This window comes from Camelus bactrianus, chromosome 27 (assembly GCF_048773025.1).
Source record: "Camelus bactrianus isolate YW-2024 breed Bactrian camel chromosome 27, ASM4877302v1, whole genome shotgun sequence".
NCBI classification, from domain to species: domain Eukaryota; kingdom Metazoa; phylum Chordata; class Mammalia; order Artiodactyla; family Camelidae; genus Camelus; species Camelus bactrianus.
Window position 1 is genome coordinate 27,945,182 of NC_133565.1, and position 18,567 is coordinate 27,963,748.

At 43.8% G+C, this 18,567-nt stretch overlaps 1 protein-coding gene across 5 annotated transcripts in view; it reads left to right on the plus strand.

Moving 5' to 3' along the window:
- The window catches only part of ADAMTSL3 (ADAMTS like 3), a 262,233-nt gene that overhangs the window by 34,750 nt on the left and 208,916 nt on the right, over positions 1-18,567 (plus strand). For all 5 annotated transcript variants that reach the window (XM_074354072.1, XM_074354071.1, XM_074354070.1 and 2 more), the window contains exon 3: positions 4,291-4,410. In XM_074354072.1, coding sequence (XP_074210173.1) covers positions 4,291-4,410 — 120 coding nt within the window. The remainder of the gene's footprint in view (positions 1-4,290; positions 4,411-18,567) is intronic.

Here is an 18,567-nt window from a genome sequence, read left to right on the forward strand (position 1 = left end):
GATTCCTCCTGACCCCGTCCCTGGTGACTCGGCAGCTGTGGACAGTGGCTGGTGGGATGATGCGTTTTGGCAGTTTCTCTCCTAGGCCCTGGATCTGTGCCCTGGGAGGACTGCACACTTCCTAATTCGGCCTCGCTCCCCCCGCCTTCCCTTCAAATCTTGCTCCTTAAGAGGCCTGACCTCTTCAGTCTCTCCGTCCTGGGAGGAGCTGCCTGCCACCGAGTCCTCTTGACATTTAGGAAGACAAACCCCTGTGGGTGAGAATGTCAGTGCGTGTTCTTTGCCGCCCACGTCTTGTGCGGCCCATGAGGCTTGCTTTTTGGAGCCGTGAGTGAGCTTAGCCATCTCTCCTAAAGGAAGGCCCAGTTCTAAGGCTGCTTTCCACTGAGGGACGTAGGGAAATGGAACGGAGGTGAATCTTCACTCAGCAGCTGGGAGGTCGTGTGCCCCTCATTCAATTATCTGACCTCCTGGGTCGTCATGGCTTCTTCCTGTGTGAAATGAAGCTGATGGCCCCTGCCTCACAGTGTCGTGGTGATGACAGAAGGAGGCAGTGTTTGCGAATCCTAGCTCACAGTCGATGCTCAATAAACTCGAGTTTCCCTTCTGCCCAGATTTCTCTTCAAAGGACCTCTATGAGTCTGTTGTGTATGACTGTGGGAGATGCTGCAGGAGAAGTTCCTGCTCCAAGGGAGGGGTCGAGGTGAGACTGTCTCTGAAGTTCCTTCCAATTCTCTAACTCTGCAACTCAGATGTGTGCCCCTGCCTAGATCCTGCTCTGTTCAGACTCTAGAATTCAACTTAGTATGTGTGTGTTTGTGGGGGGAAGGGAGAGGTGGAGGAAGGATGTGGGGGACGAGGACAGAGCAGAGGGGCTGTTGGCCAGGGCACCCCATAGCTCCCTTGGGGAGCACTTCAGACTAGTTTGGAATCTGTGAACTTGCTAGATTCTGATGGAGCCCTGTTGCCTTGTGAGAGAGTGAGTTACCTGTCACTAAAGGTATTCAAGTAGAGGCTGCAGGGCAGTTGGCAGGGTTGCTGAGGTCGGCAGCCTGGATTAGATGACTGAGAAGGTCCCTTCCAGCCCTGGGCTTTCATTATCATGGGATGCCACGGTACAGACAACCTCAGACAACCATGGTGGTGCATGGTGACCTTGGTGCACCTTGCTACGACAGAGGGAAAGGACCTGCATTGCACCAGGCTGTAGCATTGGCTCCCAAATGATTGAAAATTTACCCAGGAGTATGGATTTTGATAAGAAGAGGTGAATGTAAAATCAGTTTTTCAGTAACACGGGGCGTGGTGTGGGCGTGGAGAGAATCTGGTCCAGCCAAGGGGCTGGTAGCCCTTATCCCTCAGGAGAGTCAGGGCTGCCGAGGAAGCAGGCCCTTTACCGCATGGCTCAGGTAGTGCAGGCCACCCGCCTTTCACTCTCACCACCTCGCTCCAGGTGTCTTCGGTGGGGAACAATGCAGGTACCATGTGGACACAGTCCTCTGCCTCGGGGAACTTCCTCCAAAATGCGGCGCTGAAATGGGCCTTGGGGGAGAGGCAGAAGCCTGGGACAGGAATACAGTGGATACGGTAGAGAGCAAACATATATCATTTTGCCCAGTCTGAATTAGGCAAGGGGAAAATAGCTCATTGGAGCTTATGAAACGTTTGTAGTTGTTTTTAACAGCATAGAAGCAAAACAGGCAAATACTCTGATTACAGAGGCTTAGTACAGTCCTGCTTTCTGCAGGAGGCACCCTTTGGGAGGAGACGTGGCAGCACTTTTGTTCAGCAGCAGGGCAGCAGCAGAGGAGCCCAGGAAAGGCAGCCAGCTCAGAGATGAGAAAGCTGAATGGGGCAGTGAGGAGAGTGATAGGGAAAAATGGATGGTCAGACATCCCTAGGACCTAGTAGAAGGGTGTCCAAGGGGGTAAGGAAGGGAGCTGGAGCTCAAAGTCAGCTAGGGAGCATGGCCTGATGAAGGCTTATGTAGACCAAGGGCCCTCATCTTGACAAAAGTGCATCCAGTTTGGATCCCATTCCTCTTCCTTCTCCAGAGCTTTGCATCTGTCTTTCTCTTCTGTCTCCTCCATTCTCTCTCTTCCTACTGGATGACTCTCGTAACCAGACGAACATGCCCCAGTATCTCCTATCTCCTATCTTTTCCCTCGGGCTATTGCCCTGTTCTGAGCCTCTCATCATGGTCTCTACTTCCTCATCTTCCATTCACTCCTCAAACCCATGAGAGTTTTCTCTGCCACGTCACTGTAACTACTCTTGTCAAGGTCAACCATGACCTCCTTGCTGCCAGACGCATTGGACGTGTCTCTGGCCTCATCTTAGTCTCTCAGCAGCATTCAAGACAGTTGACCAGTTGACCAGTTGACCACTCTGATGCCTAATCCTTCCATGACTCAGTATTTGTCTTTTCCCCCCTTAATTAGACTCTAATTGATTATCATTTTGAGTCTCTTTTGCTTACTCCTCCTCTTCTACTCACTTTCAGATATTAGAATTATCGAGGGCCCCAGACAAAGCCCTCTTGTCTGCCAAACGCTTTCTCTAGGGAGGGTCCTTTCCAGAATGATGCTGTAAATATATGTGTGTGTGAAATGAAAATGATGACTTCCAAATTTCTGTCCTCAGCCTTAGACTTCCCTTATGAGCTCCAGACTTGCATATTGAACAGCCAACTCAAGCTTTCCACATAGATGGATGTCTCATATCTCCCTGCGTATTTCCCTTATAGTGCTTAGAACTTAAATTTTCTTGTTTCTGAATCTATTTAATTTTAGTACATATCTCTTCCCACTCAAGTGTAACCTCCATGAAAATAGGGACCTTATCTTCCTTGTATGTCATTGTGTCTATAGGACTTGGAACAGTTCTAGGCATATAGTAGGTGCTCAATGAATCTGTGTTGAATGCGTGGTCAGTGAAAGGTTAGCATCCTACAGAGAGGCCTTGTGTATTCAGGGAGCTGGTTTAAGGTGCTCCAAGGCTGCTCTTGGCTCCTACTCTTTGGTAAATATATCTGCCCATGTCTTTGCATGTGGACACTTAACAGGTGCCAGCCCAGCTCCTGCTCTGTGGTGCTTGACAAGTCTCTTAACTCTCAGAGCCTTAGTTTACTCACTTCTAAAATAAGGAATTTGATTTAGATGACTCCTATGGTCGCTTCAGACTCTAAAAATTGTGATTCTATGAACTCTGAAGCCAGTACAGGCAAACAACAACAGTAATTCACCATGATTGATTATTTGTTAAGCATTTTGGTAATCAGCTTACATGAGTTATCTTAAGACAGAACCCATCATTTCCCAGCAGATAAGTAAGTTTTGGCCCTGAGGTTTAGGTGTGTTTTTATACTTGGTGAGATAAGGGTATTTTTATGCATGCTCCGACTTCTTAGGAAATGTACCCAGAAATAAATCTTATCATCAAATTCACCTCTGAGAAGTTTCTCACTCCTTCACCAAAAACCAAAATAGAAGGAAAAAGAAAGAGAAAGAAAGAAAATCCCAGAAATGATGGATTTGCAACAACAAAACTTAAGCAGATTAGCCACACCATGGCTGCATCGCTGGAAGGTTGTGGGAGGGAGGAGGGGGCAGGTGTCGGGAGAAAATACCGTGTGAGCCAGTTGGAGGTGGCCCAGTGTGGTAGCCGGGCCTAACAGCATCTTTTTTTTTTTTTTTTTTTTTAACTGACTGAGATTAAATGGTTTATTCCTACAAATTTCACAAAAACTTTTGTCCATGTGAACACAGGGCCTCGGGAGGTTTGCTTGCAAGGGGAGGGCCCGCCAGGTAAGCTCCAGCATTTTCATGGTAAATCTGCTTGATTCAGAAGATGAAGATTAGAGTAGAAAGTCCAGGGCGGAGACGCATGAGTGCCTCAGAGTGGACATGGCAAAGTGGGTCAGGCCAGCACCCCCTCCTCTGCCTCTTCACAGTCCGCCTCGTTGCAGGCTGCCCATGCGTTCTTTTTTTCTTTTTGAAATTGAGCTATAGTCAGTTTACAATGTAGTGTCAATTTCTGGTGTACAGCACAATTCTTCAGCCATACCTGAATATACATATATTCATTTTCATGTTCTTTTTCACTGCCTAACAGCATCTTGACCCAGATGCCTGGGGCGTCTCCCTATGGCCTTTGCCGAGAGAGGGCACTTGCCTTTCCCTGCTGCAGCCACTGGGGGGTGGATTCTCTTGGACTCAGCCTTTTCAGAGTCTGCCTGTCAGGGGGTCCTTACTGGGGCCTTACTTGTAACCAAGCGATCTTGCCTTTCAGACCACAGCCGAGAAGTCACCTGGGGCCTACTTCCTTCCTGAGTTTGCCCTCTCCCCTCAGGGAAGTTTTCTGGAAGATACAACAGGGGAGCAGTTCCTCACGTATCGCTATGACGACCAGGTAAGAATCCTATTCAAGAGCCTATTTTTGGCTTTTCCACTTGCCAGTGGGCAGGAAACAGTTTCTCAAAAATAACTTCAAAAAAGTTATATTTCTCCCTTGGCTCATCTAGTACAATAGACCTGTGACACCAGGAAGGACCCCAAGACCTCCGGGCAGCCCATGCCTGCACGTCGTTTCCTTCATAGTGTGTGGTTCTGGCGCTGACTGGGGCATTGACCGAGAGACACTTTCTCTTCCTCCCATCAGAGAGATTTAAGTGTTAAGTTATATATTTAAATTTGTTCATTTTCCTCTATCGCCAAATCCACCCTGTAATTCTGGAATTATCCCCAAGTTCTGTTTTCTGATTAACCTTTACTTTCTTTGCCGTCTTAGCTCTTAACTTCATTTCTTTTACCAGCACAAAAGCTTTTCTTTTTCAAGCCCATTTTCCAAGCAGGGAAAACGTATGCATGCCTTTGTGTGAGTGTGTGTGCCCACATGCGTGTGTGTTTAAACCACCGCAGGAAACCGGACTAGAGAACAAGGCCATGCTTGGCTGAGATGCAGAAACCGCGCACTCGGAACCATGAGTCTCTCCAGTCTTGATTTACACTGATGCCTTAGCAGAGTTAAAGGTTATATATGTCTTTGAAATCACTCACAGCACGTTTGAAATGGGGAATGTCAGTTTTGCCAAATGCAGAGGTTGCTAGCCAATGGGGTTTGAACTTGCGGGCAGTGGAGCAAACTGGGGTCGGGTTTAAGATGATGAGGGGCTTTGATGGAGGGCCAAGTGAGGAACAGGGCAAGAGTATCTTCTCACGGGACTTGAGGGGTGGAGGAAGGTGGCCCAGTGGCCGAGGTCCACGGTGCTGTTCTGATCTGTGTGGTCTGTGTGGTCTGTTTGGTCAAGGCCGGCAAGTTCTGGCTTGATGTAGGCAGGCCTAGTTAGGAGGTGAAGGAGATCAGTCAGAAGGGGCAGCTCTGGGAAAGTCAGTCTACCAACATGGGTCAATGTTAAGATGCGACACCAGGGAGGGGGACCTGGCTCTGGGGCTAGCTGGAGCTAGGCAGAGTGCCGGAGGTGACGCTGGGAGGAGGAGTAATTCTCAGACAGCGTAACAGGCTGATGAAGGATGGAGCTTGGAGGCTGGGCAGAGATGTCTGTAGCCCAGCTCAGGGGAGGCACCCTTGATTTTGATCCTCAAGGCTTCTGCTGAGTGGCCTGTGCTTGGTGTGTTAAGCTCTGGAGCTGGGGTTGGCAGGGACGGAGTGGGGTTGGTGGTGAGCGGGCTGTGAACCAGTGTGCCCAGCTGTGAGCAGGATGCTGCCCCTGTGGTTAGGGGCAGGGGTGGGATGAAACCAGTTTTTTAATCAAAAATGTCAACATTCAGTCATTTACGTTACTTGAATAGTGAGTGCATAAATAATTATCACGGGGGGCAGGGTGGGAGATAATTCTGTATTCATATTACAGAGCCCAGTTAATGCTTTGGACAGGCATTTGGGCCTGGTTACTAAGAGGGCCTAAACCATCGAGTTGCTTTCTGCCCTTCTCCCTGATGGATTTTTAAAGGGTTTATAATTTATGGCTCCTTTTAATCGAGGAACTAATGATCTAACAGGTTTTCATATGACAGCTTCAGAGAAACCAATCGAGAAGGCAGTAAAGGATAACAGAAGGTGTCTGGAAAATCACGAGCTATGTGCTTTTTAATTAAAGAATGGTTAATGCCTTCTCCAGGTTCTACAGATAAATTATATTGAATATAATACTAATATAAAAGCTAGTGAAAGAGGAAAGTAAGCCCTGTAGTCTTTCCAAAAGGCGTAAAGCAGATCTTACAAGTGTGTGGCACACTGTGGAAATTTTGTCCTAGGACATAGTGTTCCGGAGAGCCCCAGTGAGCAGCGTATGAAAACATTCTGCATTGTCCCCATTGTGTGTTTCTTTTAAGGGAAAGGAATAAGGTCAAACTGTAACAAGCCAATAATAGCACCTACCCTCTGCTACTACAGGCAAATAGGCCTTTGTACCAAACTAGGTGTATCTGTTGAATGCGCCTCAAGAATGTAATCATCTGGAGACTGTTAGCCCGTCACCCCGAACCTTGATTCTCTTTCCTCTTAGTGCTGAGTGTGCAGACTGCACTGTAGGGAGCTTCTCAGGGACTGGGGAAAAGTGAGAGCAATTATTACTCAATTTGGAAACAACCTCTGTCCTGCACCATACCACAAAATGTGGAGACCAGTTAAGAACATAGACTCTGGAGTCAGCCTGCTTTGGGTTTGAATGCTAATTCCAACACTGTACTTGCTGTATGACTTTGGACGTTACTTCTCTGTGCCTCAGCTTTGCCATCTGTGAAATGGGGATGTGGATGGTATCTACCTTGCGGAAGTGTCTTAAGGATTAAGAGGAGGTAATTCACATAATTCATGTAAGTCTCCCTGCACAGATCCTGGTGCAGGTAAGCACTTCATCTAGCTCTTGGTATTACTAGTAATATTATTTTCAAAGACTCATTTCAGAGAATCTCTGATATTCTTATGCTAAAGAAAAGAAGCAGATTCTCCATTTATATCAGGGGACCTCACACAATATGTTAAATTTATTTTTTATCAAAGTATAACATGCATAACATATAACATATCTGAAGTGTAGCACTTGATTAGTTTTTAAATATCTTTACACCTCAGGAACCACCACCTGGGATCAAGCAATTAAACATTTCCAACACCCTGGGATTCTTCTTATGCCCTTTCAGCCCATATCCCTCACCCAAGAAGTAACCACCATTGTGACTTCTATCACTGCCATAGACTCATTTTGTTTTTTACTTGTAGTTTTATAAAACTAACAAATATATAAACTGTGTAAATGCAGCCCTGCAGCACATACTGGTTTGTGTTTGGCTCCTTTCACACATTATTATGTCTGAGAGTTTCAACCAAGTTGTTGGATCCAACATAGTTTAGGGTTAATGTCTGTCAGTTGTGCTCTTCGGGAAGATGGTCTCATATTGGAACAAATTGTTGAGTGCTCATTGGATGGCATGCAGCATCGCTCCTGCGCAGAATTCCCAGGCTGTCCCGAAAAGGTTTTCAGGGCAGCCCCTCCAAAGATCCCATACCTGGGGCGTGGTGGGGAAGTTCCCAGAGCATTCTTTGTTCCACTGCAACAGCTGCTGGCATCCGTGGTCAGAAACAGGTGCAGGTCTGTGTGAGCTGCCACCCAGGGCAGTGTCTGTGCTGTTTCGTGGTGTAAGGACCTAACTGTGGAGTTTGCAGATCTGTGCCAGAGGCACTGTCCTGCCGTCACGGCGGCCTGAAGCCAGAGTGACAAAGTGCTTATGCCGTGGAGGCTGCTGTCGGGTTCCTGAAGTTGTTGGGTGAGGACCGGCTTCACTGGGAACTTTCTACCTGCAAAATACTCATTTGATAAATTGGGAAGAGAGCAGATGGTGCATAGGTATTTGCTCTCTTTGACAATCCCTATGGGACTTTTTAAAGTATTTTATCCTGGTATATTTTCATGAAGACCTTCAGGTCACTCTTCAAATGTCTCCTGGATTAGGTGTCTGGAAAACTAATAACCCTGAGGCCGGTAAAGCACAGCTGTGCTGTAGGCTGTGTTTAATGAGTCACATAAAAGGCACACTGTGGATTAGACAGGGGCCGAAGCAGCTTCTAGTGAAGAAAGCCCTTCTGGAGCCAACTGGGTAACAGTGCGGTTCAGTGCAGACGGGACTGGTCAGGCAGCCTTGTCTTGTTTCTGCCACTGATTGGCTTGTAATTTAACAAAGTTATTCGACATCTTTGCACCTCAGATTACTCATTTGTTTTGAAAAACAAAGTGACCGTATTTCATGATCTGAACTCCCTCCACTCTAAAATAGGTCATTTTTTGAAGCTACAAAAAGAATATTCTACATTGCAGAGTGTTAATTGGATCATTCTGATTATCGCGAAGCAGGCTTGCCAGTGGTGCAGTAAACTATTACTTAGAGAATCATAGAATTTTATAGCTGGTGGAGACTTTGGCTCAAATGCCTCATTTTACACGTCAAGAAAACAGACTCTGGATGTGCAAATGACTTACTCAAGGACACCCAGATGGTTATTTGGGAAAAAAAAAAAAGATTACACTTTAAACCTCAGGCTCCCCGACTCTGAGATACGTTCAGCTGCTTCTCTCGGAAGAATCGCCTAGAAAATTCTCTTTTCCTAAAAATCCTAATTCCACTGTTACAGTGAATAGGGCTTTGAACACCTTAGTAGACCAAAAGGGATAATGAGCTTCATCAACTCATTCTTAACTCCTTGAGGAATTTGGCATTAGCTATACTGATAGCATTTATGAGCAGAATTCTTATCACAATAGGAATGACATTGCTTCCAAGGGCTGGGTGAAGCATGGCAGCTGAGATGAAAACCCGCAGCCCTCCCACTGAGTGAGCGTGTCATTGGGATGAAAGCCCCCTGTCGTTTGGTTGCATTGGTCACACAAGGTAGTTAAATGAATTAGTTTGGGATGACTCGCTAAGGAGCTTGTGGTCGAAAGTTCTGCTGGCCAGCCAGCCTTTGGGGTAGATTCTTTACTCATTCCTCATGGTGGTTTTGGAGTTTTGTCCCCCAGAGGACCTGTTCTCTGTTCAGGCTGCTGAATGTTGGTTGGTTCTAGGAAGTGGAGTCTTGAATTCCGCTGCTTGTTCCTTCTCCCAGCGCTGACCATCACTCTGCCTGGGTCTCTTTCTGGGAAGGAGGGTGGTCAGTCTTTCCATCCTTACCCTCAGCTCACTGAAGCTTTAGACTTGGGGCCGCCTCGGTTATCATGGAGACTGACGTAAAAGTCTGCCCCAGGCTTTGTGGTTCTCCGTTGGAAGTCATTTCTTTTTGAAAAGCGTTAGGGAAAACCCTTTGTGTTCCACAAGTGATCTTTGCCTTTTGTGATTTATTTTTTGGCATTGGCTGGGTGCAGGGAAGTGTGGAAGGCTGTCTTCCCAGACTTGGTGGATTTTCTGCAGGACACTTCCTCCTTGTGGGTTGGCCACGGTGGAATGAAGGGGGTTAAAGCACACTTAGAAATTCATGCCTGGGGACACTTTTTCCATGGCCCAGAGATTGTCTTTTTCATGCACATGTTGGTGTAATATCTACCTTGCCACCTTCAGGCTATGAGGCACCAAAAGGCAGGAAAAACAAAAGCAAAAACAAGCCCATTAACTGGGATTCCAGGCATGTGGGATAAGGCTGGGTGGGTGTTCAGTTAGTGATGGGTTCTGACTTTCCTAAAATTAACGTAAGCATGGGTCATTTAGAAGAGAACACCTTGATTTCATGTCTCAGGGGTCCTTTTTTACCGTTTATACCATCATCCCTTCTCCCCTGTAACCCTCTGTGTCCCCTGGAGACTCCAGGTAAGGAGCCCCTGACTGATCTGGCATTTGTTTTGTCTCTTCCTGCCCACATTTAAGTGGACTCAGGACTTTTTTTCCAGTAAAAAGTGCTGTCACCTATCCTCTGATCTACCATCGCTTCCAGTGACCACTTGGGTTTCAAATTCTGATTGTTTCCTGCGGCTTTTTTCTACTCATTTCCACTCTTAAAATCTGACTTCTAGCATCTCCCTCCTCCACCTCCCCCTCACCTTAGACAGACATCCTTTTCAAGAGTTTCCTGAAGTCAAATCTAGATTTTGGTGTGACTCAATCTGCACCCGTAAAGTTCGATGTTTGTAAAATTCTGTGTTTGTGGGAACCCTAAGGCATTAATGACATCACCAATGCAGTCAGACCTGACTCTTCTCTTTCCTTCCCTGGACGCTGTTGACTGCCTACTTGTGTGATTGCTTGTCTCAGAATGCCTCTTCAGTTTGTATTTTATTTGTTATTTCCATTGCCAGGGGGGCAGAGGGCTGGATGTGTGGCCCTGACAGGCATCTGGAATTGTAGCAGGACAAAGTTGGAAGGAAGTTCAGGGATTCTGTTTGTTCAGGTGAGGAATCTGAGCCCCAGAGAGGAACAGCGTCTTACCCAAGATCACACAGCCAGGCAGTCGCAAAGCCAAGTGCCTGTTCTTCGCCCTGAAGCTCAGTTAAGACATTTTTACCTCTAATTTGCGGGAAGGAAAAGTATGAGAGCAATGCTTGAATGAATTTTTTAATACCGGTAGTAACAGTAATATATTAATAATGAAGTCTTTGTGTAGTCTTATTTCTAAACTTCTTTTAAATGTCTTTTTTTTTTCTTCTTCAACTATTATGGCAAACCCAATTTTCCTTTTCCTTAGTTAACTATTGATTTATGCATTCTTTCGAAGGACAAGAAATCTCTCTGCCGGGAGTACATCTTCGTCAAAGTAACTTCTTCCGAACTTTTCATGAATATCTTGGCCAGGAACTTCATTGTGGTTAAACTGTTGGCAGACCTCAGAAATATCACTTGACATTTCCAAGTTATTTATGTAATAGTTTTTAACTTGGGCAGTATACACCAACTTCTGAAATTTCTAGGGAAGGGCGGTGGATATAGTTCTTGGACCTACAGGGTATTGTCATCATCTTTTGGGGTCTCCATGAGCGGCTCACATATTCTCCACGTAGAAGAGTTTTCTGTGTTGTTTCTGGCCTGTGTGTATAATGTTTTTAAGCAGCACGCCATTTGAGTTTGAATAGTTCATTCCTTTGTTAGTGAGTAATCTTGGTCGAATGAAGTTATGCTCCTTCAATATTCCAAAGATTTAGCAATCTAAGGAGAAAGCGAGATCGTGGTCTGTTAGAACACAAGAACACATTAATTGCAATAATATTCCTCGTTCAGGCACAAAGCAAATACATGGACATCGCACGTGCAACAGTACATGCCGTTCTGATCGGCTTTGGCACGTGTGAGCCCTGAATTTCATGATCATCGGGCTTTTTGCAAATCAGCTCTTTCTCAAGCATGAAAGAATTAGGTCTGTTAATGGAAAGTCAATTCTAGGTTTCGAACCATGCAGGCATTTTCCTCTTCTAATGCTGTCTTCCTTGATGCATTTTTGGGGTACTGTGTGATTTTATTTTTAGGTACTTTCCTCAGATGGGTTAAATGATGGAGGCAGGCTGGTGAAGTTCAAGACCGTCCCAAACACGGCTTCCCATACACACCCCTCGCTGCAGTCAGGATTGCCCTCGCTGCCTGTGCCCAGACTCCTCTTCTCTCTGAGATCTGGTCAGTCCCTGCTCAGAGATGCACAAAGTCTTCAACCCCTTTGAGACTAGGTCACTTCCTGCTGCTCTGCTGTGTCATCCTCAATCCCTGGATGAAAGAAATCAAGTGGGCCCTCCTCTCTTCTCAGCTGTGAATTGTGCGTTTCTCTTAAATGAACGAAATGAAGTGAAAAAAAAACTTAATAATATTAAAATGTCAGAAACTTAAGGAGAAGATGACTTTTTAAAATTGTCACAATTCTTTAAAACTTATTAGGGAGGTTGCAATTCATGAAATTCATTATCCGGGCTCTTAATAGTCTTTCAAAGGGCATCAAAAAGATGCCAAAGGACCACTTAGGTACTTCTCCTATGGCCTTATGTATTTCCCTGCTGTTTGCATTCATACGACCTGGTGGAGAACCTGGTAACCAACAATACAATTACCTGGTAGAGAGAATGGCTAGATCATAGCAAGGGAGCCCTGTCCCATTCTTTCTATTCCTAAAGATCCCCGGAAGCCACACCCCCTGTTCTGTTGTGGTCCACTTCGGGCATAGTAAAGGGAGTGGGTTTTAGTAGTGTCTGCAGTCTTGGGGAAATGCAGGGCCAGGGCCAGGAAACTGGACTTGTAGGAGGCTCTGAGGATGGGGAGTAAGTGGCAGCTGGAGGACTGGATGGAAGCATGTTGTTTCTTTGTCTCGTCAGGGAGGAAGAACAGAGATCCGGAGCGCTACAAAACAAAGGTGTGTTGATTTGCTGGCCGGGTGAGAGAGAGTCGTGTCAAGCAAAAAAAAGACTTTGCTGGTTCTCTCCAAGCTGGAGTTGGAAGGGCTAGGTGCTGAGGCAGTAATGGAATGTGTTCCCTGTCGTGAGGGATTTTAAACATTGTGTTTGGATTGGCTTGTTTGGAGTTTGGGAATGTTTCTTTTCGTCGGGCCAGTTCTGGCGTGCATCCCAAAGGTGCAGGCATGGCTTGCAGAGAGGGTCCCGACAGGCTCAGGGTCTGAGGCTTGGGTCATTCCATAGACGCTGCTGTCAGCTCATGCTTGGGGCGTTATCACTCTGGACTGTGTTCTTGGGTGTGGACTTTGGGTGGCAAAGACGTTCTTGACGGCTCTTCCAGATGGCAGAGAAGTGGCTCTGGCACGTGGATGCCTGAGGCCAGCTGGAGACGTATCTTGAACGTGTCTGTGGTGTTCTTCTCCATCTTACCTTTTATGATACTCTTAATATGAGTCTTATGTAAACTTGAGTAGGGTGGCCAGCTGTCCCAGTTTTCTTGGGACTGAGCTAATCCAGGCAAACTGGGACTGTTGGTCACCCAACTTTCCAGCCTGGACTTTCTGTGCACTCTTGGGCTGGAGTTACCAACTGACATCGGTAGCCCTGAGGTCGGGGTGCTGCTGGCTACTGTGCTTGGTGGGCCATTCCAAGGGCAAGTAGGGGACAAATGTATAGCTCTCAGGGGTGTCCCATTTGGACATCCTCTCAGCATTGCCTTCCAGTGACTTTCCAAGCCTGGTTTTATTAATGAAACTTTCGTGTGTCCGTTCAGGTGTCTCCTCTCCACCTGCAGTCTTTGCACAAATTGTCCCAGTTGCTTGAAACACCCTCCTCTCCTTCTTAAACCCCTCCCCTTCCCCTGGCATCTCTGTCAAAACCTCGTTCATCCTTCAGCTCAATGGTCACTTCCTCGGGGAAGTTCCCTGATACCCTCCTCCCTTAACTTCCCACCAGGTGAGATTAGGTCCGCTCACTAGCTTGCTTCCACCCTTTACCATCCTGGGATTTTTTTTTTCTTGTAGCATTTTCTGCCTCTTAAGGAGGCTGTAAAGAACCTTCATGGGTGGCGAGAGGAAGTGAGGAGGGAGAAGTGGGTGTGGTGAGAGAGTGCACTTGGTCGATTTGAATTTCTCGTGCTCGTTTGGGTGCCATATTTATCCAAACAGCGAACCCCACGGGGATGCTGCATCATGAACTATTTCAAGAAAACAAAATCCAGGATCTGAGGTTTGGAGCACTTTCTGTTGAGCCTCATGTCCCCAGGGTCAGCAGTGATGGTCCAGGACAGTGATGGATGGCCTTTAATCTTGCCTCTCCCCAGAAACCACTTCAGTCACGTTCATCATTCTGCATATGCATAAATGCACAGTTGTTTTGGACAGGTTTCCACTTTTAAAAGTTCGTAACGCGTGGCTGCTCGCATGAACACATTTGAGTTACGTGGAAATTGATGTACATAACATAACATACACTCCCTTTCTGGAACTAGATTTAGCTAATTAAGTACTTTCTTCATCATGTCTTCCCTCATCCCCTTCGAAGTTCTGACAGTAATTCCCTGTCCTTTGCTCCGCTCCAGGCACAGTGATTATTTCCTCCTCTGACTCTTCCACTGGGCTCTGAGCCTCTTAGGGGCAGGGACTCTGTCTTTTCATCACCATAGTCTCAGATCTTACTTCATGGCCTGGCACATAGTAAGGGTATAATGAACATTTGCTTGTTGAAGTTTTCAATCCCTTGTCAAAAACCTTCAGTGAGTCCTGTTTGTTTCCTTCTCTGAAATAGCTCAGCCCTGTGGCATTCATGTCCCCACATAGCTTGGTCCAGGTTACCCCTGTTTCTTTTCGCTAGCCCAATGCTCTGGCCAAATTGGACTTCATGTCCTTTCTGACCTTTGCTTATTCTGGGCCCTTGGCACTGAGTGTCTGTCTTTCCTGCCATGCTCAGCTGAGGTAGCATCTCCTCCAGGTGGCTTTCAGAGAAGTCCTCAGTGTGAAGTGGCTTCTTTCTGAAGTTTGGAGAGGAGGAGCTCATCCTTGCTTAGGACCCCAAGGCTTCATCTGGGTTTGTAATTGTTTATGTGGATGTCTTCTCTCTTCTCCTGGAGTAAGAGCAACTCTAGGGCAAAAGCCTGTGCAACTTCTCTGCGTCTCCCATGGACACGGAGTAGACAGAAGACCTACCCCCGGGAGCGACAGGACTTGAAGAAATTGTACCTTTATTTCCGAGTTTTCTTTAAGGAATGAAATAAATTCTTCAAACATATGAATTATCCTTTGTTATAACAAAGAGTCTGTCCTGATTTCTTTCTTTCTTGTGTGTATGTATTCATTTCCATTTTTTACTCTCTATCTGCAACTGTGAGGAAATAATGTTCTTTCTTCCAAACACTCTTTGTCCAAAGGCTTGGTTGGAGAATCAGATTGTTCTCTGGTTTTGGACACTGGCTCTTCTGCTTTCAATTCTCAGCTCTTTGCACGCGGCAGACCATCCACGAGGAAAGAACTCCTGGGCCATTTGAATGAATCCTTCTGTTAATCTCTTCCCTCAGGGATTTAATGCTGACAGGGTCTTAGTTCTGCAAAGTTCAAAATGGTTGAGCAAATGTTCCTTTCTAATTAGAAAGGGTGGGTGGTAGATAGATCACGATTGGCCTTGGGTTTCTAATTGTGGGGCTGAGTGAGGGATATTTGGGGGTTCATTTTATGATTCTATCTTTATGTAGATCTGAAAATTTCCATAATAATAAGTAAAAAAGTAAGAGTTACAAAACAACAACAAAATGAAACTCAGCATTCCTGAGAGGTGGATATAGCGTCATTTCATATTATTAATAAGGAAGTTGCAGCTTGGAAGAGTTAATGACCTCACCAAATCTAGACTTTCTCAAGGGGCTAATTGTCCATTTTTTCCCATACTTGGTTGCATACTTAAAATTAAATAATACAAATTAAACATATCAAATTCACAAGACAGAAATTAATTAGGAGAACATCATGCCGTTAGATGCTTCTTCTACATATATTTCTTAAGTGTTTGGCCCCAGACCATACTAAAATACGATATAAAGTCGTTTTCAATTTAGTCCAAAGTTATATGTACAATAAATGAAAGTTTAATGTATTAGTATTCCATGGGGCTTTGTAAAAGCATCCCATGATGTTTCACACATTCTGAAACCAGAATGTGTTTGAGGAGTATTGATTTAGAGGTTGGTGACAGAAGGTATTTTGGAGTTCCAGCATTTACAAAAGGAAGAGTGTGTCAGTGGGCATTGCATTCTGAATGACTCTGTTAAGCGCTAAAATATTTTAATGACACTAAGTATGCCCTGCTATTGGCAGTGAAACGTGTTAGCATTAGCATATTTTACAAGAGGAGTCTATTTTGTGTTCTAACTTGAAGCAGCTTAATTTCCTGCCCCATTACAGGAGAGTGCTCTTATAACACAAGAATCCCAAATTCAACCCATTTTAAGGCATGGCTTTATTAATGCCAAGAACTTGGGAAACCTTGAGCTGGAATATTTTAAAGGCATATTTTAAGTTTTAAGACTTAAAATAATCACTGCTAGTTTTTAAGTTAAAGAATACTTCATTAAATTTGCCCAAGTTTATTGCAAGATATTAGAATAAGAAGCCTGAAAAATAAATGCAAAAATCCTCTTGTTCTAGGTTGAGACGATGAATATAGGAAATTTTCTTCTGTCCAGCTTAGTGTATGCACTCTCTCTCTCTCTCTGTATACACACACACAGTCACACACACACACACACACACACACACACACACACACACACACACACATAGAGTTTAATGTTATAATTTTTTCAGAAGGACCATAAATGCTTTTTAGGTTAGCAAAGTTGACCCATTTGGCAGAACTGTCAGAGGCTGTCTTGGAGTCTCCTTTTGTCTGCCATGTGTGAGCTTGTGGCTGTGCAGTGTACCTGTCTCATCAGGCCTCATTCTTGCCCAACAGCGCAGGAGATCTTTTTAAACAAGCAGAATTCATCTGATCAGCAATATCACTAAACACTGGCATACTTTAACGTTCATGAGCATTGATGGTGTTAGACCCGCTATATTCATACTGGCGACTCAGAGTTTCCTTAGTAAAGGTTTGGAGTGAATAAAGTGTCTTTCCCTCGTTTAACTCCTGCTTGGTTATAATCCAATTCTAGATCAATTTACCATTTTAAACAATATTAGCAAGGGATGTCATGGAACCTATAAAATGTTGTTCAGTTTGAGAGAAAGGGAACCTCCAGTTTTCTTAACGCTCTTAGATATTGTCTCCTTCCAAAATATATTTACAACAAGAAACCTAAGAAATATAGGACACAGACTGATTTGTTTTTCAGTCATTACCTCTAGGAACTAGCTTACAGCATCAGGAGGCACAGCAGGCTGGGAAGAGCAAAGACTGAAGAAGAGGAGATGAGTAGTTTCAAATGGAATCAAGATGCAGGAGGTATCAAACATTCTGGATTCAAGGATTCAACAAAAAATTGAATCAGTGAAAACAAATTTCAGAAATTCAGTAACAGAGGACAAGGTCAGGGAAACAGAATCCGTGAGAAGGACACTGTAGCTGTGCTGTACAGATCTGAGGGAGCCAACCAAGGTGCTAACAGATGACACAAGAGGTCAGGTGGGAGAGAAGACGAAATTAAATAAATGCCATAAGATAGCTTTGGTTTACTAAAACCTTTTATAAAAAATCCAAAAATATCAATGATGGATATGTTGATTATATTGCATTCTGATTTCAAAAAAAGAAGGTAGGAAGCAGCATCTTAGAATTTAGGAAATGCAGAAATAGAAAAAAATTAAGACATGGAGATGAATATAATGCACATTCTCTGAGTCTAAGGAATCCAAATAAACATTAGGAAAAGATGTTTAAGCAAAAACTATAAGCGTTTAGACATTAGAAAGCATTCTTCTAAAGCAATTATTGATCAAAGAGGAAATGAGAAATATAATTACATTCTTTGTAGGAAATAACAAAAATGAGAAGACTGTATCAAAAATCATAATTAATCACAATCTGTATTGAGAAGTAACACTATAACCTCAAATACTTTCAGTAAATATGAACATTTAATATATGCAACAAGTAGTTTTGGAACAATTGCTGAACTATTTAGAGAAAGTTAAAGTCTTTACTATATGCCAAAATAAATTCCAGATGGATTGAAGAGTTAAATAAAAATTAAACCATAAAAATATAAAAAGACCATAAAAGTAGATGTTTCTCAAATTTCTGATGGAGAAACTTATAATGAATGGAAAATGAAATGTTTTGATGGGTTTGACTACTTAGAAGGCTTAAATGTATATTTATTGAAAATTGTTCAAATGAAAAATTAAAGGAAAATAACATATAATACAAATTATGTTAGAATACTTACTATATAAAATAATTTGCAGGAAAAATTAAAGTAAATGGTAAAGGAAAATACTTTATTCTTTCAAATGGAAAGCAAATGACCCATTAACAGTCTTACAGAAAGATCCAACTTCACTTTTAATCAATAAAATGTAAATCCAAACAATGACCAAATTGCTTTCCCCTACCCCATCCCCACTTCCAGCTTTACTTTAAGAAAAGAAAAACTATGAAGACCCAGTGCTGGTGATTGTGATGGGAAAGATTAAGCTTATATGATGCTATTGAATAATAAGTGCAATGCTTTTGATAAGCAGTTGTGCAACCTGTATTAAGAGCCTCAAAAATATGTTTACTTTTTGACACAGAAAATGTCTTTTCTCGGAATTAAAAAAATTTTTTTTCAGCGGGGGTAGTTAATTAAGTTTATATATTTGTTTATTTCAAGTGGAAGTACTGCGGATTGAACCCAGGACCTCATGCATGCTAGGCATGCACTCTACCACTGAGCTATACTCTCCCCTCTTTTTCTGGGTATTAATTAAAGGAATATTCTAAGTTGGAAAAAAAAAAGCTTTAAAATTGCATTGGTCTTATCATTATTTATAGTATGTGAAAACCAGGAACAATCTAAATATTTAAACATAAGGAAAAGGCTGAGTAAATTATGGGATTCCTAAAATGGAATATTACAAATTTATATTATATACTTACTTTTGAAATAACTTGGGGAACATGAATATTATATTCACAAGTTAAAAGATTAGGTCACAAAATCATACAAGCCTCCAATTTTATTCATA